The 19,303-nt window shown below is 56.5% G+C and overlaps 5 protein-coding genes across 5 annotated transcripts; all 5 read right to left on the minus strand.

Moving 5' to 3' along the window:
* Window positions 1-1,297: 1,297 nt before the first annotated feature.
* LDBPK_302560 (hypothetical protein, conserved) lies at window positions 1,298-2,524 on the minus strand (the record flags this gene model as incomplete). The annotated part of the gene is made up of 1 exon (XM_003862919.1): window positions 1,298-2,524. One exon carries the CDS (start codon window positions 2,522-2,524, stop codon window positions 1,298-1,300), a length of 1,227 nt encoding a protein of 408 aa, XP_003862967.1.
* A 6,051-nt stretch (window positions 2,525-8,575) lies between these two features.
* Window positions 8,576-9,169, minus strand: LDBPK_302570 (reticulon domain protein, 22 kDa potentially aggravating protein (paple22); the record flags this gene model as incomplete). The annotated part of the gene is made up of 1 exon (XM_003862920.1): window positions 8,576-9,169. One exon carries the CDS (start codon window positions 9,167-9,169, stop codon window positions 8,576-8,578), a length of 594 nt encoding a protein of 197 aa, XP_003862968.1.
* Window positions 9,170-10,201: 1,032 nt separating this feature from the next.
* LDBPK_302580 (hypothetical protein, conserved) lies at window positions 10,202-11,683 on the minus strand (the record flags this gene model as incomplete). The annotated part of the gene is made up of 1 exon (XM_003862921.1): window positions 10,202-11,683. One exon carries the CDS (start codon window positions 11,681-11,683, stop codon window positions 10,202-10,204), a length of 1,482 nt encoding a protein of 493 aa, XP_003862969.1.
* Window positions 11,684-14,166: 2,483 nt separating this feature from the next.
* LDBPK_302590 (formate--tetrahydrofolate ligase) lies at window positions 14,167-16,035 on the minus strand (the record flags this gene model as incomplete). The annotated part of the gene is made up of 1 exon (XM_003862922.1): window positions 14,167-16,035. The coding sequence occupies one exon, from the start codon at window positions 16,033-16,035 to the stop codon at window positions 14,167-14,169; it is 1,869 nt and encodes a 622-aa protein (XP_003862970.1).
* Window positions 16,036-17,527: 1,492 nt separating this feature from the next.
* Window positions 17,528-18,172, minus strand: LDBPK_302600 (RNA-binding protein, putative; the record flags this gene model as incomplete). The annotated part of the gene is made up of 1 exon (XM_003862923.1): window positions 17,528-18,172. One exon carries the CDS (start codon window positions 18,170-18,172, stop codon window positions 17,528-17,530), a length of 645 nt encoding a protein of 214 aa, XP_003862971.1.
* Between the last annotated feature and the right edge of the window lie 1,131 nt (window positions 18,173-19,303).

Consider the following 19,303-nt stretch of genomic DNA (forward strand, 5'->3'; position numbering starts at 1 on the left):
ACCGTTGGGCGTCGTTCCGCCCACTTGGATTCCACTGCAGGCAGCGCAGACCAGGTACGGGATCACACTCGGCATCGCCGCAACGCAGCAAGAGCAGGAATAAAACGTGGGCGGATGCGTGCATTCGACGACCTGTCGACACGATTTGTAGTGAGTCGTTACAAGCGTGGCCATGACCCGCAGGTCTCCTCGGCACAGCACCGGCCCAGACCTGTCCACTGGCACCGAGAGTCGGCCAGCCGTGCCCCGAGGGCGGGCTGTGCAGGCGCTTGGCTTCCCCCACAAAGAGTGTGGGGTACGGGGCCCTGATACGACGGTGACGCCGCCGGCCGGCATCGGTGAGGAGTGTGGTGTTGGTGGTGGTGGGGGGGGGGTTGAGGAAAAGGGGCACAAAAAGAAAAGGATGCGAAAGAAAAAAAAATAAAGATGCGGCACGAGCGCATGCAAAAACACACACATATGCACCTGAAGAAGACGGAAGAGCTAAGCCAAAACAGAAACGATTAAAGCACAGCCCTTCACACATGCAGCGGGAGAGCACGAGTGGAGGGGGAACGAGCGAAATAGAGAAAAAGCACCAAAGAACATGACTATCAAACGGCAGGAGAGGGGAGAACTAAAGCAACGAGAAAAAAGGGCGAGAGACAGACAGAGGGAGAGCACAACCAACACACCAAAGGCAAAAGAGTCCCGGGGGTGGGGGAGAGATACACGAAAAGACACACACCGCCTCACGCACATACGTATATGCACATATACAGACATGCAAGCACAAGCACAGAAACCATGCACGCCGAAAAAAAAAGAAAAGCGACCAAAAAAGAAGAAACGCACAAAGACGAGAAAGGGCGTTGAGGGATACACAAAGAAACAGAAAAAGCGATTGGCATGACGAACACGCCACTTGGTGCCTTCCTTGCTCTTGTGCGGTTTCGTGTACGTAGAAGTCGGAGAGAGGGGCGTTTGCTGGTGATATCCACGCAGGAAACGGGGAGAGGAAGAAAAAAGAGAGAGGATGAACAGAGTGAAAGAAAACAGGGAGGGCAAGATGTGCAGGGCGCTGCAGGTAACATAGACACCAACACACGCAAGCTCATCACTTTTTTCTCTTTCCTTTCGTTTGCAGCGGTGGAGCCAAGCGCGCCAAACACGCGCACCCGACGATAACAACATCCACACACGCACGCACAAACACACAGACCCTCGCAAAGCGATGTTGGGCGCTCTCGTCCCTTCTCTTTTCTTCTGCGTCTTTTCGCCTTTTCGTTTTCGGTAGCGCGCTCTCTCTCTCTCTCGACTATAGGACCTCGAAAATGGCCCACACGAGTCCCCCCTCCTTCGCCTGCACCAGATCGATCGTCTCTTCGATGGAGAAACTCTGTGCCGCTGGGCTGTCGGCCGTCCCGGTGGTGGCCACGCTCGCCGAGCTCTGCTCTATGCCGTCAGGTATGATTGGCATGGTGAGTCGGTGCGTCTTCTTCGGGCGCTCCTCGAACACTTCGGCGGTCGCCTGCTCCTCAACGAGCGATTGACGGTAGTTCTCCTCTGTAAAAACAGTGCTGTCTATCATGAAATCCCGCGCTACACCGATCCGCCTGTCTGCCGGGGTACGGAAGGCGCTCTTCGACTTGGCGATAATGGCCTGCGGATTCAAGTCTTGCCGGCCAACGAGGTAAATCTCGTAGTTGAAGGGGGAGAGGGCCTTTGCCATCGCTGGGTAGACCCCGGCGTGACTACCGCCGCGCATCGCTTTCAAACTACTACCGATCCACTGGAAGAAAATCATTCGGCGCTGATGGACTTCGCCGTTGGAAAAGGAGATGCGAAAGAGCCCAAAGAGCCACTCTTCATCAGGGAGGTTCTTCACCATCTCAAAGATGCCATGTTGGCCGTAGGCACGTACAGTCAGTACCTCCGAATTCGATTCGAAAACTACCCAGTTGACGGAGCCGTTGTCCTGGCGCAGAGACGTCATGACACGGTTCGTCTGCGCTGACACCTCTACCGGGCTGCTCGGACGCTCCTCCTTCGTCGGCGGTGGAGCCGGCTTCGGCGCCAATCGCACGCTTGGTGCGGTGTTGCGACGTCCTCGCTTTGCCGTGGCGGCCACTACGGCCGCCTGCTCACGCTCCTGATGCATCATCATCTGCTCTGCTGCTAGTCGCTCGCGGTACTCCTCGCGGATCTGCTCCATGGAGAAGTTGCCGCTGTCCATGACGAAGGTGTCGCGCATGTGCCGCACAAGGGACTCGAAAGAGAGAGACGCCTTGTCGGTCGTGGAGAAGCCAGGGACGCCGCGGATGTTGTTTGTCGTAAAGTTGGTGATCTCATTGATGCCCTGGCCACGCTTCACAATACTGCACTTGGGCCCAATATACTGTACGTAGATGAACTTGTTGCGCTTGAAGGTGCCCGAGCCTACAGGGAACTTCGAATACAATAACTGCACCTTTGCTTCGTCGAGGTGCTCGATGGCGTTGTCGATCTCATCCGAGCCGCGCCACACACACACCACCTTGGGCATTTTTGTTTGTGTTTGCGAGTCGCCTCTCTACCGCCTCTTGTGGTGCGTTGTACGCCAAATCCGCATGCAACAATAATAATAACGCAGGTGATCGTCTCCGCGTGCTGGGCCCTATGAGAAGGGCGAGATCATCTACTGTACGGTCTCCGTCGGTCTTGTTCGTGTTGTGTGCACGTCCCTCTCGCCACGAGGTGCACGGTGTGTGTGTGTGTGTGTGCGTGTGTGCGTGTGTGCGTCCGTGCGTGGGGGTGGTTGTGTCTCAGAGGCGAGTGATGGAGTCGCGGAAGTTCGGGCACGTCGGGCGGATCAGCCAGTAATCAGCGCCAGCACTCGAAAGGCACCGGGACAGGGAGAGAAGAGAATGAAGGAGAGGTGAGAGTGCACACGCCAAGTAGCTGGCACCAAACAAAACTAAAAATAAGACAGAGAAGACGGCGATGCGGAATAGACACAGAAGTGCCCGAGATGTGTGAGACAGAACCCAAGAGAATATAACAAAACAACAGGAGGAGGAGCCCCCCCTCCACCCCAAGGAACAACAACAAGTGCGAATACTATGAGCACACACACACAAGCACGGCAAGGCCCACAAGAGGACAGAGACGGGCGAAAAGCCACACAAAAAAAAAAATGAAAGAAAAAACAGCGGAGGGGAAAGATTACGCAGAGGGAGAGAGACGAAGACGAGTTCAACGAGCACGCCGCCGCAACCGCCAAACGCAACCAAACAGATAAGCGAAGGGCAATGGCGGGAAGGGGGGGGGGGCAGAACGGAAAAGAAGAACAAAAGGGGGAGAAAAGTGAAATTAAGAATACACGCCAGGGAGAGGGGTGAGGCAGAGCACAACGCGAAGGCCCACCTGTCACACTCTTCGCAGCTACTTGAACAAGCAAGCAAAAAGCGCCTAAAGTGGACCAATGCTGGCGCTCGATCTCGTGTTGGCCTTTTCAGGTCCAACGGTCCCGATCGGCGCGTGCACACGTGTGTATGTGAAGATGGGAGGCGAAAGCGAGTCGAAAAAAGGTGACGCAGTCAAAAAAAAAAAAAATAGATAAAGAAGAGTGGGGAGGAGGGGGGCGGCGGAGGCGTGGTGGGAGACGGAGGACAGAGAAGGAGAAAATTGAAGGGGAAGAGAGGAGGACGACGAGATGGACGACGAGGAGGGCAGGGGCGAAGGCAACAACACCAAAGCACCCCCGAGAGCGTCTGTGAAGCTGTTTCTTTACCGCAAAGAGTTTTGTGCGTACGTGCGTGCGTGTGCCTTGCGTGTGTGTGTGTGTGTGTGTGTATGTGTGTTAGCCGGCGAATCGGTGCGTACCCCTGCTAGATGCCGAGAGTGAGAGCGTAGTGGAGCAAGTAGAGGCCGTGCACGAGAACGAAAAACAACAAAATAATAATCAGACATGAAATGGGGAACAGAACGAGATAGGGAGGGCAACCTCTTGCTGCACAGGTGTGGCGGTAATCATGATCATGCAGGGTGATGCTCATGACATTGGAGAGAAGTAGGGATAGGAAGAGAGAAGACAGATAAAGAGGGGGAGGGGTCGGCATGGCATTGGTAAAGCGCACGGACAGGATCGTCGGTTTGTAGGCGCGGGCAGACAGTGAGAGAAAGAGATCGACGCAACAAACAGCGATACATAAGACAGCGCACCGTATTGCGCATCTGGCATTGTCTCTCCGCCATCGGGGTCCTCAGTGGGTAGTGTCACAATGCACCGGCTCACATGCAAGTCCCTTTGCGTGCGTGTGGGGGGGGGGGGTGCATGTGCCTTCGTTTGCACCCCCTCCACGCCTTCCTCTCTCTTCCGCTCGGTGCCGCTACGGTGTTTGTTCCTTCAGCAACACGCGCAAGCTCGCAAAGAGAGTCTCGTGACGCCTGAACCGGGAGGGAAGAGAGGCCAGACGACGGAGAATGGACAGAAGAACATGCGCGGCGACAGCATGTACAGACCACTACTTCCACACAGTACAACCTATTACGCTCGCACCGCGCGCGTCCTCTCTGACACTCGCGTGCCGGTCAATGGGAACGGTGGAGTTCGCGCGCCATCCCTTTGTTTGTTTCTTCCGCCTTTTGGTTTCGGCATTCATTTCCGGCATTCGCCTACACTTTTGCCTTTGTGTATTATCGATCCCCCTTCTTTCTCCCTTCTTTTTCTGCTGTGTTTTTTTTTTTTGCTTTCGTTCGTTCACATGGGAGAGAGAGAGAGAATGGCTCTCAGAGAAGTGAGCGGGTTACGAATAAAGCATTCACGTAGACATCAAGCACATGCACAAGTCCCAACGGTGTACGCATCATGCGTGTTTCTTTCTTCGTGGTTGTTTTCCACCCTCCTGCCCTAGCGGAAGCGATGTCTTGGTCTGCTTAATATTCCGTTCGCTCTCTCGCTTTCGTCTTCCTCGGCAACCGTTGCACGGCGCTGCGAGAGTGAGGTGTAGCGGGCCCTCCTCATAGTATTTTTCTTCTGCGTGCGCGTGCGGGAGCCAGGGTTTGGAGTGGATGTGAATTGTCGCGTCGCACTCAGCAGCCTATTCCGCACAAGCACACATGCAAATGCAATAGAGAGGGAAAGAGACGGAGACGGAAACAGAGAAAAGACTCATCGACACACATGAGCGAGAAGAACAAAAAAAAAACAGACCGACAAGCATCAGTACGAACCGAAGAAGAAACAGAGAAAGGCAAGACGACGGAAATCAGCCATAGCCCATCTCACACGGAAGGCGGTACAGGGAAAAAGTTAGCGAGAGAGAGATCGTGCGGCAGAGAATACAGGGAAAACGAAAGAAGAGAACAACGGCCCTTCACAAGCACAACAGACACACGCAACAACATGAGACATGGGGGGGGGGGGTGAAGGTAACAAAAAAGAACAAAACAAGAAGAGGACAAGCATTCGGAGAGGAGTGCGTCAGCGGAGATGGATGGGTGGATGGAGGGCGAGGGCCAGTTGCGTGCGATATGTCCCTGCTAACGTGCAGAGAGAGGGAGAGAGAGCGTCTTGGCTAATCTAGCGCAAGGCTGGGCAAGGAGCACACACGGGGAGAACAGCAAAGAACAAAGGAAAGCAAGAGGGCGCAGAGAAGAGCAGCTTGAGGGCAAGGGCATGAGCGACAAGAGCAGAGAGAGAGAGAGAGACAACGGGAGGGGGGAGGGGTGTGGGGCATAGCACGTCTGTGTGGCAACAGAAATGACGATGAAAAGAAGTTGAAGCGCCCACCCACCGTAGCGGACCACGAGGAAAAGGGTCACACGTGCACGGACGCGCGTGCGCGCACAAGACAGACAATAGGAGAGAAATGCGAAGGACAAGGAGCACCAAAGGGAAAACCTTGATGAGGCTCCAGAAAAGGAGAGGAAAAAAAAAATCATTGTCGCGCGCCTTCTTTTTTGCTGTTGTTGCTTTATTTGTTTTTTTTTTTGCATGTTGGCAAACGCGCACACGTGATGATGGCGCGAGCCTGACCACTGGAAAGACAGAGAGTGGGAGAGGAGAGTCGCTCCCTTCATGTCTCGATGTCCCATGTCTCCACAACACGATGGATGAAGAAGAAAGCGGCAAGGTGAGCAACAACAAAAACAAGTGAAAGACGAGAAAGATGAGAAAGATGAGCTTCTTTTTCGTTCGCTTTCTTTCCTTGTTTTTAGTCACCTTCCCCACCCTCTGTTGTGTTCTTTAACTTCCGACCATCAAGTTCCCATGTGAGTTTTCTTGGCGTGTTTGTCTTTTGTTTCCATGCATAGAGATGTGCATATATCTCTGCATATGTTTCGTTGTGTGAGGCCCACCATGGTCAGATACCACACATGCACAGGGCAGAAGAAAGGAAACGGAGATGGCACCGCTAGCCGTCGGCTAACAGTTCACGCAGATGCATGCGCAGCACGCAGCAGCGTCTTCTGTTGTTGGTCTGTGTTCTTTGCGACAAGACGTGCACACACGGGAATCGGCACCTTACATACCCAGCTGACTTCCCTTTTCAGCGCTGCGTCTCATGTACTCCGTGCTTCGACTTTTCTTTGTTGCACCATCTCGCAGGCTCTCGGATGTGCGTGCTCGTCGCCTTTCAACGCATCAAACCATCCATCTCTGCCAAGCTACCGTCCCTATCCCTTCTCGTAGCTGTCTTCTGTCACGCCCTTCATCGGACCATCGCTCTCCGAGCCTCGCGTGCGCCGGCTGGAGAGAGTCAGCCGGCCTCATCTCAGATGTTTGCACCGGCTCACATGAAGCGACGCACAAAACATAGAAACGGGCAAACAGACCGATCCCGCTTCTCTGCTTTTCTTGGTTACGTTTTCTCTGTCTTGCATACCACACGGCATCGCCAGCCGTGCTTGACGACTTTATCAGTCTCGCGCGGAGCACGACAGAAAACACCGCATAGCTCCGCGAGAACTCGGCGAAGGGAAGAGACGACCAGAGAGAGAGAGAGACCTTCAAAGAACGTGCAGACGGAGCAGTGGAAGAGAAGTGGCGTGGATGTGTCGTACAGATGCGCCTACGAACAACAACAAAACTTACCAACATAGGTGTCTGTGTCTGTGCGTGGGGGGGGGGGGTATGTGAGTTGGGGACGTGGGAGAACGCGGAGGAGGTCAAGGCAAGCAAAAAAAAAAATGAAAGCCACGGAAGCCGGCGGCTAAGTTTTATGAGTTGTGGTAGCTCTTCCTCTCTCTGCGTGTTTATATGTGTTCTGCTCATTGACCGCCGCCTGCCTCCACTCCCCCGCCCTCCCTTTTCACCGTCTTGAGCCTGCACGATAAGAGTACGCAGGAGACGCACACCTGCATGGCCAGGGTGTGGAGGAACAGAACTGATGAAAGCACATGAATAGAAGCCAAAGAGAGACACACGTGATCCCGGGGAGGCGCCATAATACTAAAATTAAAAAAAAAATTCTCCAACGTGCCCACTCGACAGCGAACAGGTCAGCAAACTATATGAGTGCACAGTCCCAGCTGTTTACTTTCCACTGCTGCACGGTGGCTGCTCATCAAGGACATATCGGGTCAGCCAGCACCGTTGGGCGTCGTTCCGCCCACTTGGATTCCACTGCAGGCAGCGCAGACCAGGTACGGGATCACACTCGGCATCGCCGCAACGCAGCAAGAGCAGGAATAAAACGTGGGCGGATGCGTGCATTCGACGACCTGTCGACACGATTTGTAGTGAGTCGTTACAAGCGTGGCCATGACCCGCAGGTCTCCTCGGCACAGCACCGGCCCAGACCTGTCCACTGGCACCGAGAGTCGGCCAGCCGTGCCCCGAGGGCGGGCTGTGCAGGCGCTTGGCTTCCCCCACAAAGAGTGTGGGGTACGGGGCCGTGATACGACGGAGAAAGAAAAAGAGAGAGGCAGTGCTTAAAAAAAAAGGGGAGGGGCAGGCTGTCACTGTTTCGTTCCGCTATTGTCGGTCATCGACCGGGAACGGAGCATGACATGAAAGCGCTGGGGTGGTATCAAAGGCAGGAGAAAGATGTGAGCGAGAGCGGAAGTCGGGTAAAGGAGGGAAGCCGTGGAGAAGGAAGACCCACACCGAGCAGGCAGAGGAGATACAAAGAGGCGATCGCTGGAGGGTGGGGTGCGCAGACGCAGGCTCAGGCACGCGTGCCCACAACACCAAGAGCAGAAGAGGAGGAAAGAACCATGCAGCAAGGCACACAAAAAAATGCATGAGCCAAGGATGTAGCCTCGGCTCCCAATACTCTTGCGTGCTGTATTTGCTGTTCAATGTCTGACCGCGTGCCCGCATGTGCAATGTGTGCTTAGGCGTACACGCTGGTGCGTGTGCGAACAGAGAACAGCACCTCTTTCATCATTGCACGACCCTCCACGTGCATGCCGCCGCTGCGCCTACGGCGTGCGTGCAATCGCGTTGGATACGCTTGGCAGCCTTCCAACTTCCCTTTTTCGGTGCCCGTGGCCCTTCGCCTCCCCTCCTCCTCCCTTCCCCGAACTCGGAGCAAAGCACAGAATACTTATGTCTTGTCTAGCTGTATCCTGCACTTGCTACATACACCAATCGGCATTTCGCGCATCTCTACTGGGCCTTGCGCTCCATATCCTGAAGCTGCTGCTCCACCGACGACTTCTTGGACTCTGCGTGCGTCTTGATCATGCCGAGATACTTGTCAGCGTAGGCGCGCACCTGCTGCACTGCGTGTTCGATCTCGTTCTGCTTCTTCTCGTATGCCACCGGGGCCGTAAAGGCAACGATAAGGATGACCAGCATCAGCGTCGTGTCGCTCATCCAGTTGCCGAGGAAGGCCATCACAAGGGTGGTCATGAAAAACTTGGCGGACGCCGCGTAGTCACGCCACGTGAGGAGGGAGATCGTGCAGTCCACGAACTTGGTCACGCACGGGCGCACAGACTCGTAAGCACGGTCCATGCTAGCGGTCACATCCTCGGGCGACGTCACGATGGTGCGCTTCGTCACGGCAGCGGCGGCACCAGCAATGAGGAGAATGGAGACGATGCGAGACACAAACGTTGTCAGCGTGTACTCGGCAAAGACGAAAATGGCCCACATGGTAAAGAAAGATGAAAAAATGAGGCCAGACGCGACGGGGCGGCGCCACGTCACGACATCCTTCGTCGTGAGCCCCTTGAACTCCTTCGCGATGGCCGACATGAGCTCGTGGTGTGGGTTAAGGGGGGGGGGAGTAGGTCGTGTGTGTATGTGTATGTAGGTATGGTGAACGGCTGGAAAAGCTGAAGATACGACACTGGAGAAGAGAGAAGTGGCCGGGAGGCGAGTAGGAGAGATCAAAGTAAAATAGGTAAAGAAAAGGACACTGGGGTGAGGGAAGAAGGGGGAGGAATCTGTAGGCGAAACTGGTAGGGCACACGTCGGTTGCCGCGAGTATCCCAGATGCGAGGCGCATGTGGGCACGTGTGTGATGAAGGCCGAAGGAGGGAGAGTATGGCAACAACAGAGTCAACACGAATGTGTCACGCGCGGGTACATGCGTAGGTGAAGCACGGAACGAAAGAGGGAAGGGAGTGCAGAGAGAGGGTAAAGGGAGGAGTTGTAGAGCGAGCGAGAGAAAGCGAGGGCACAGACAGCGGCATCAGAAGGAATGAGGCAAGAAGCGTGTGTGCTTGTGTCGGAATCTGTGAAACCGATGGGGGAGGGGGGAATAGCATTCGTCAGGGTTCAGGCGTGTGTACTCACTCCGTGGTCAGAGTATTCGCGATGTTCCAGCAGCCGCAGTCGAGACGGAGAAGAGAGCAGAAAGTGCGCTCCAACGCTACGCTTTAGTATGAGCAGCGGAGACGGTGCTGTGCCACAGCAAAGAACTCGGCAGCGGGAGGTGGGTGGGTCGGCTGCATGATTGGCTAGGGGGGAGCCTGGCGGTACACGGTACGTGTCCTCTGTAAAACGTGTGCGCAGTAGAGTGACGGAGGATCGGGAAGAGAGCATGATCGACCCTGTGAGGCAAACCGTCGCGCTTCCAAAGAGAGAGGTGGCGGGGAAACGAAAGGTTTGGGCGCACAAATGCAGGTGCGCGCACAACGGCACGAGGGAAAACTCGGTGAGAGACAGAATCTGCACCACAACGGAGAACGAGAAAGCAAACACATCAGCCAAGAAGAACAAAGGATAAGGCGAGGGCTCCGCGCGGAAGGTCTACTCGCAAATTGGGTAAGCACAAGTACATAGCTAGGGCTTACTCTTGACAAGTGCGCTGGTCCCCTCGTAGTAAGGCACCATCCCCTTGTGAGACCGCAGGTAAGCATCAATGTCGCACTCTGGCACAGCGTCGCGCGCCGCACTCCAGCGACGGTAAAAGACGTCTCGTGGCATGTCGACGGCGCCGAAGTGCCGCTCGAAATGTCGCATGTACTCCACGCAGAACCCCCAGTACCAAAGGGTGTACCCGCACCGCTGCAGCGCCTCGCCTATCAGCTTCGTCAGGAAGGTGCCGAGTCCGTCCTTGGACTGCCGCAGCGTATACATGGTGTAGTCGTGGTACGCACACCCCACCGTCATGCCACAGCAGCCCGCCATCACCTCACCTGTCGCCTTCTCCACCAGCTCAATGCACAGAAGCCGTACGTATTTTGCCCTATCTGCCTCTGCGGCCTGTGAGGCGGCGGTGTCTGCGCTGGACGATATGTCCCTGCGGCTGCACTGGCCCATGAGGTTGATGAAGATGTCGTTGAGCCACGTGCTCCTCTTGTTTTGTCCGTGATACGAGCATGCCCTCTGCAGGCTTGCCACGACACCCGCAGTGTCATCGCGGACAACCACCACGTACGCGCCGGAGCGGATGACGCGCCGGACCTTGCTCTGACGGCGCCACGGATACAAGGACGCTGTGGCATCGCGACGCGTTGCGCTCCCTAAAGCCCCCGAGTCCTGCTGGTGGGTCGACGAAGCAGCCGGCGCGGCGGGCGATTCCGGCGCAAGGTCGAGCGTGTAGCGTGTGTCGCCGTTGGGGAGCACAAAGAACATGGCCACGTGCTGCGGCCCTATTCTCAGTGACTCCGGCAGCGAAAAAAGTCCGTTGTACCACAGCCCCCGCATGAACGGGAGAGCCGTGGTGGGCTCCAGCGGATTCGGTGGTACATAAAACATGAACTTCTCCGCCCCCTGTGCAAGGATGCAGCGTGTGAATTCTGGATGAAAGACAAAAGAGCCGCGGTCAACTACATGCAGCGATACAGCACGCAAGTCCAGTGGCGCGCGCCAGCCCTCAGTTCGCACCTTCAGCACCGCAGTCGTGGTGCTTGCGCTTTCGCTGCCCCGCATCGGCCAGCACAGCGTCGCCACGTACTCCGAGGACGGATGCAGGCACCACAGAGTGGCAATGTGCTGCACCTTGCGCGCCACCTCCGCCATTGAAGACGCGCACACCATCGACTCCGTGAAGACCCTCTCAAGGGTTGCGCCAGAAGTCACGACGGACGCCACTGGCAGTTGCGCCTGCACAAGTGCGTCGCGCTCCTCAGGCGCTCCATCGTCGTCACTCCCTTCTCCGACGAGCACGGAAGTCAGCTCCTTCACCTCGAACGGGTGCGACGCGACGAACGAGGCCCAATTCAGCCCACAGCCCAGAAGAACGGGATGCGACGTCGTCTGCGTCATCGTAGCCCCGTCACTTGCGGTGGTTTCGACTTTAGCGGCTGTGTGCGGGTGCATGTCTCCCAGACAGCGTCCACGTTGAGGGCGTTGCGTCCTTGGTGAAGATGCGTCACGTCTTTGCACACCACTCTGCCCAGTATATGTGTGTCCTTGTGTGTATGTGTGTATATGTCTGTGTCCCCTAATTGGCTGTGCCGTCGCACGACGGCAGCGCTCGCGCTGCCGGCTTCTTGTCGTGCCCTTCGCGCAGGAAACAGCAAGGCAACCACAACACTTGACAACGAGCTCTTTTTATTGCTGTTCGATCTCTGCGCTGCCAAAGACACGCTGTCCCCGCCCGTGCTGGTGTCCGGTTGTCGACGCTAGCGCGGACCTGGAAGTGCGCGATTCGAACACGCAGGTGCACGATACGATATCTCGCGCCACAGGATGGCGAAGCGTCCAGATGAAGGACGTTGAGAGCATCTGTGTACTGTATGCTTCGTCTTCCAGAAGGGAGGGGGCGCCTCTGCTTCTGGAGAGTGTGCGCACGTCTCAGTTATCCGTTACGCTTTTCTCAACAAGGGAAAGCACAGCCGCGCACTGCTGCAGCATTACTCAGGTGCTCCCTTCGTCACTGGTACTTCGTCTACAAGTGAAAGGAAGCGCATACGTGGTAAGTAGAGAGTTACGCCAGGCAGGGATAGAGGGAGAAAAAAATGTGGTGGATATGAGGAAGAAGAGGGAAAGCGGAGTCGAGCGGCAAAATGCGTACACCTGCGTGCGACGATGAACTGAGAGTCCGACATGGAACGCTTCACAGCGTGGCAGGCTGCTACGCGTTTCTGTGCCGTCCTCAGTGACCTACTCTCCACATCACCACAGCGACTCGTTCCATGACGCGCACATGTCGGCAACTTGCTTTCGATCGGTGCGCGTTTTACACTGTGCGAGGTGGAGGGGAGGGGACAGTCCCTGGAGCGGTGCCTGCAGAGTTCACTTCGCATCGCTACTGTTTGCTGTCGTTGGTGTTGTGCGTACTTTCTCGTGTTTCTCTGCCGTCTCACCGTGGATAGACAAAGCCGATCATCCTCCTCCTCCTCTCCTGCAATTCGTGTCTGTGTGCAGGTGCGTGCGATAGGGTAGAGGGGTGAAGTGCTCGTACATGTAGGCAGGAGAATGCGCAAGCGTGCCTCGGACAGAGGAGAGGGAAATGATAGAAGAACAAAAACGCTGTCACGTGTGCACGTGCACATGGCGCTGATAGCGATGGAAAACCGCGCAGTGCCTGCCGTCCCTCCCTTGTTCACCTCTCCTGCCTCTTCATCAAGGCGCATGTGTGACTGCTGGGTGACGCAGAAAGAGGCACACCCAGCCACTGTCGCGTATGTGTGTGTGTGTGTGTGTGTGTGTGTGTCTGTGGACTGGCTCACACCTGTGCTACTGGGCGTACCTAATCAGCGAAGGTGCGCACCCATTCCCACACCTGCGTTGGAATCTGAGGAGTGTGCAGGCAAGGGAAAAAGGGGCGGTGCACGGGCCGCTCTTGCCCTCAGGCGGAGCCGTCGAGAGAGCGCGCCATGGGAGAAAAGTGGAATAGAGGGGTTTGCCCAAAGAGACACAGGGTAGAGGAAGTAGGGAAGGGGAGGCCACCGCTACACCTCGTGGTGACAGAACGAGAACGATAAACTGGAAGGAAGCAAGCGAAGCTCGGCTACCGCAACACCGTAAAAGAGAACGAGCCAAAAGAAGAGGGCACGAGGAGAGGGAGGAGGGCCATAACGCCACCGAATGGGTGGACTAGAGCACCAATTAACGGAAACAGCGACAGACAAGGCGTGCGTATACGCACGCATACACAGAAAGACAGAGATGGGGGAGAAGAGAGCGCATGCAGGTGTACCTGATGAGAAAAAGAGAACAGAGCGCGCAAGACAGAGAAGAAAACGAAAGAAGAGAAAGATCATGGACTGCGAAGAGGCACCGTGGGGTACAAGTGGAAAAAGGGGGCGGGTTCAGAACGCCCACACGACGCGATAGAGATGGAGGGGGAGGGGGTGTCGGAACATTCAAAGTGAAAAGAAAAATAACCGACAAGAGCTACGGAGGAGAAGAGCCAGTGGCAGCCGACGAAGAAACTAAAAAAAAAAAGGAAGGAATGTGAGGAGAGAGCCATCCGCCACTTTCTTCCGTTTTGGGTCGTGTGCATACAAGCGGAGTATACGAGAGAGGGAGACAGATAGGAAGGAAGGGCGAGGACGCGAACGTGCAGCACCACGACGACGAACGTGAGTGTGCTTGTGTTGTGTGTGTGATGACGGAGGGAAGCCGTTACCGGCAACCAACCTCTCACGGGCACATGACACGCAAAGGAGGTTCCCCCCCCTCCACCCTCCTCCACTCCTTCAGTGTACTTATTTCTGCCTTTGCGCCTAAGACAGTGCCGCTCCTACTCAAGCGCTCGCCCTGTGCGCCGCATTCTACACAAACCACTCACGGACGTACAGATACCAACACGCAAATAACTACTGGTCCATCACCAACTAAAACCGGCTCCCCTGTTAAGAAAGACCCACAATCCTTCCACTCTCGCAGTCGATGTCGATGTTGTAGTACGCCGGTCGGGTCGGCAGACCAGGCATCGTGGAGATGTCGCCCAGCAGAGGAAACACGAACTTCGCTCCGCAGTTGACGCGGACGTCGCGGATGGGGACAGTGAAGCCGGTCGGCGCCCCGCGCAGCTCGGGGTTGTGCGAGAAGCTGTACTGTGTCTTTGCCATACATACAGGAAAGTCACCGTAGCCCATCCTCTCGAAGTCCGCCAGCTTCTCCTCTGCGTCGTTGAGGTACTCCACGCCGGCGGCGCCGTAAATCTCGCGGCACACCGTCTCGATCTTCTCCTTTAGCGACGCGTTACTTGGGTAAAGCAGCTGGAAGTTCGACGGCGTCGTCTCCGTGACGCGGATGAGCGCCTGGGCAAGACCGACGGCCCCGGCGCCGCCCTTGGACCAGTGGTCTGTGACCACAACATCCGCCGCGCCACCCTCCTGCGTCGCCAGCTCCTTTACCAACGCCAGCTCCGCCTCCGTGTCGGTGCTGAACCGGTTCAGCGCCACCACCACTGGCACCCCAAACTTGCGAATGTTTTGAATATGCCGAACAAGGTTGCTCATGCCGGCACGCAAGGCATCCGCGTTCTCCTTGGTAGCATCCTTTGGCTCCACACCGCCGTGGAACTTCAGTGCGCGCACCGTCGCCACGAGCACCGCCGCATCCGGCTTCAGCCCGCTCGTGCGGCACTTGATGTTGAAGAACTTCTCACAGCCCATGTCTGCACCGAAGCCGGCCTCCGTCAGCACGAAGCCGTCCGCACCGGCCAGCTTGAGGGCGATGCGGTCGGCGACGACGCTGCTGTTCCCGTGCGCAATATTGCCGAAGGGGCCGGCATGCACCAGCACGGGGGTGCCCTCCAGCGTCTGCATCACCGTCGGCTCGACCGCATCCTTCATCAGCACCGTCATGGCCCCGGCACAGCCCACATCCTCAGCCGTCACCGATGCGCCCGTCTTGCTTTTGGCCACCTGGATCGCTCCCAGGCGCTGGCGCATGTCGGCCAAATCGTCCACGAGCGCCAGAATGGCCATAACCTCGGACGCGACCGAAATGTCGAAGCCGGTGCGACGGCTGATGCCTTTCTCTGCCTTTCCCATCCCGATCTCGATGTCGCGCAGGAAGCGGTCGTTGACATCGGTGACGCGGCGCCACGAAATGGTGTCAGGGTCGACGTCCAGCCGCGCAAAGCAGACGCGCTCCTCCTCCGTTAGCGACTTGGGGTCTGTTTTGTAGATGCCGAGCTTATCGAGCCGCTTCTGCATAATCGGTGTGAACGTTTTCAGCTCGTCGGTGAGACGGCGGTAAAGCGCGGCGTCGTCCTGCGTCCGCTCGTGGAAGATGCGAGTGTCAAGCGCCGCAGCAAGGAGGTTGTTCGCTGCGGTGATAGCGTGTATGTCGCCGGTGCCGTGGAGGTTAAAATCCTCCATCGGAATCACCTGGCTGTAGCCGCCTCCCGCGGCACCGCCCTTGATGCCGAAGGTCGGTCCTTGAGACGGTTGGCGAATGCACGCAAAGCAGCGTCGTTGTAGATGAGCACCGAGAGCCTGGGCGAGGCCGATCGTCGTGGTGCTCTTCCCTTCCCCCAACGGGGTGGGGCTCATGCCCGCCACCACGACGTACTTGCCGTTTGGGCTGCCCTCCAAACGCTTCAGAACGCTCAGCTTCACCTTGGCGCGAGTGCTGCCGTACGGGCTCAGCTCCGAAAGAAGTATACCCGCGGCCTCGGCGATGCTCGTGATCGGCTGGGCATCGATACTCTGAGCAATGTCGATGTCAGCCGGCACCGGCCACACACAGTGCAGCTTTCGGGTGGTCATGAGGACTATACGAGAAGAGTAAAGGCAGCCAATTCCTTTCTTGGCAATGAAAAAGAAGAGCGGAGTTGGTGATGGCCCTCTCTCAGCCCCTCCTTCACTCGACTGCTGCTGTGGCTCTGCTAGGAGGAGGTTCACTTGAGAGTGCGTTCGAGTAGAAGCGCGCTAGTGGGGGAGGAGAGAGAGAGGAGGGGGAGGGGGAAGGCTTTTGGGAAGAGGAGGGAAGGGGCGTTGGGTGGCGTATCCAACACGTCTTTTCGTGTGTGCATGTATGGATGTGTGTGTGTGTGTGTGTGTGTTCGTTGCTTTCCCTCTTTCAACCTGAGACAAAGAGCGCGAAGAAGACAGGAAAAAAGAGCCGAAAACACAAATGACAAGCGTTGATGGCACGTTGTCTATGGGGAGGAGGTGGGCCTGGGGCACAAGATCGAGGGGTTGGCGTGTCGAGAAATGGCAACCATGACCGCGCCGTTAATCGTTCCGCGCACACACATGATACCAAGTACAGCGCCGAATCAGGTACGAAACAGAGAGAGAGGACGGGGACGAACGGAAGAAAAGATCGCAGGGGAGAGTGCGGCAGACCAAGGAGCCATCAGTGTATCCAAAGGCACGCCTGTGAGCGTCGTTTCGCACTACCGCCTACGCACACCACAACGCACACACAGGGGAGACGAGAATAACGTTGTCCCTTGCAGCCTACAGAGGTTAGGAGAGCCGTCACTGGGGTGTGACGCAAGAATGGGCTGCTGCAGGCGAGAGACCAGCTACACCACCGCGTACCTGCTGCAGCCGTCAAGTACACGCTCCGCTGCCGCCGCCTCCTCACCCGTTTCACCTCTTTCACCCCGTTGGCAACGCAGCGCTTCGACGGAGACAACAGCAGCCGGGGGAGGGGGAGGAGGCATGTAAAGGGGAAAAGATATGCGGGAGGGAGTGCGCGATAAAGATGCGTGTACTGGGCCGACTCGGCAGGCGAGCATATCCCAGTGTGCGCGTACGCGTACGTGGCTCACATCCGCTTTCAATTCGCTTTTCTTTGGTTGGCTTCTTTCATAATCGGTGTCTTCTGTTTTTTTTTCCACGCGCGCCTCCGCTGACTGGTGTGTTTGAGTGCCACGTGCGTGGAGGTGGAGAGACACGGCAGCTCGTCACGTAGCGGGTGTTTCGTTGGCGCTCCCCTTTACTTTTTGTTTCACTACGGTAGGCTTCAGTGGCATAGGTGTGCGCTGAGCAGGCGCACGTACCACTCACAGCACCACCGAGAGGGAGGGAGAAAAACGGAGGGCTCGGAGAGTGGCAATATGTTCTCTTCTCACCCTTTCGGAGAAGTCGTGCACAAGTCTAACCCTAAGCGGAGGTGCGGTTGCGTGAGGAGGAGAGACAAGGGCACTGCTCAAAGACAGATGTCGTTGTAGAATGCATGTGCCAGCGCGCGCGACCGCACTCCAGCAGTGAGGCGGGTCCGTGCCGCTTTGCAGACTATAAACAGGCGCTAATAGCCTCCGCGACCACGACCGCGGCCGCCGCCACGGCCCATATTATACGGGTTGAAGCCCTGGCTCATCATACCAGCCATCATGGCCAGCGCAGCGATCTGCTGCTGCATTGGGTTGCCCGCACCTCTACCGCGCAGCGCGTACGCACCGCCACGTGAGATGCCACGTTGGAATGCGGGAATGTTGTCCCGCTTCATTGCCACCTTCAGTGGCTTACCATGCAGCGACTGCCCATCCTTGAGGATAGCCGCGTGTGCCTGCCCTTCGGTTTCAAACTCGACGTAGGCGGTGCCTTTCGGGTTGCCCTGACGGTCCTTCAAGACCGTTACGCGCGTAATGGCACCGCAGGAGGCGAAAAAGACGCGCAAATCCGCGTCCGTGGTCCTCAAGTCAAGGTCGCCGACAAAGATGGAGGTGTTCGTCTTGGTCTGCCCGCTGCTTGCTGCCGCAGCAGCAGCCGTCTTGCGTGTGCCCTCGTCCTTGGCGGCCGACTCCTGCAGTGCCTTGAGCTGCATGTCTTCCTGCAGGCTTTCCACCTGCCGCTTCATCTCCTCCAGCTCCGCCTCAGCGTCCATGTCGACGTTGAACTGGTCCTCTGCAGAGATCATCTCGCCCCCGTGGTCATCTTGGTTGCTAGACATGATTCTCGCTTCGCCCTATAGACGTCTCCTCTGTTGCTTGCGGCCGCACCGGTGAACAGCTACACGTACGCAAGCAGGAAAAGAAAGAGTCACCCTCGCGTGCTGCGACTGCTGTAGAGAGAAGTGTGAGTCAGCGAGTGGGGGGAGGGCAAACAAACAAAAAGGTCGGGTTTCAAGAGAGGGAGGGGTGAGATGACAGGGCCTGACAAGGAGGAGGAACACCAATAAGAGCGAAAAAAAGAGGGAGAGAATCTCCTAGTGGAAGATACGCATGTGCGTGTGCGTTCATGTATGAGAAGCGCGCGAGGGGAGTGGGGGGGGGGGGTACAGCAGGAAAGAAGAGGAAAAGGGCATGGGTCGGTGCGTGGGTGATTGAAGTGGAAGCAAAGGCGGTGGCGAGGAGGAGAAGCGAGGGCGGTCGCTCGATTTCTCACTATTTTCCCCCTTTTTTCTAATCGAATCGCGAGATGACTCGATGATGTTCGTCTACCAAGCGTGTGTTGATGGCTTTCACGTCACTTCAGGAAGCAACAGAAAGGATGCCTCGGGCATAGAGGCAGTTTGTGCATTCCTTGCGTTGGGGGAGAGGCTCGGTCAAGTGAAACTGGCACCCTCAGTACATGAAATATTGAAGCACAAGCGCAGAGAAGGACGAGAAACTGAAAAAGAAACAGAGAACCAATGTGCCAGAGCCGCGCAGCAAACGGCCAAGGGCAAGACGACAACCAACTCGATGAAGAAGGGAGAGAGACATGAAGTGTTTAAGCGAAGAGAGAGGCTATAAGACGCATGATAGAGAGCACACAACGAGAGTGTGCCCGTGTTCCAGAGGTGTTTGCGTCAGTGTGTGTATGTGTGTGCGCGCGTTTGTTGAGAGGAGGACCGAAGAGGGAGAAGTCCCAGCTGTACATGCATCCCATACCATAGAGAAATCTGCATCTATACATCTGTATATATACATATATCAGATGTATATAGAGCGATGTATATACGCCGAAGTGCCGAGTACGAGAAGGTCACGTGAAACGGCAACGACAAAACAGAAAAGAACGTAAGGAGAGCGGAGAGGCCATCACAGCACGGGGAGGATGGGAGAGGGAGGGAGGGGAGAGCCGAGCGGCGAAGGCAAAG

The sequence above is a fragment of the Leishmania donovani genome, chromosome 30 (assembly GCF_000227135.1).
Source record: "Leishmania donovani BPK282A1 complete genome, chromosome 30".
Classification (NCBI taxonomy): domain Eukaryota; phylum Euglenozoa; class Kinetoplastea; order Trypanosomatida; family Trypanosomatidae; genus Leishmania; species Leishmania donovani.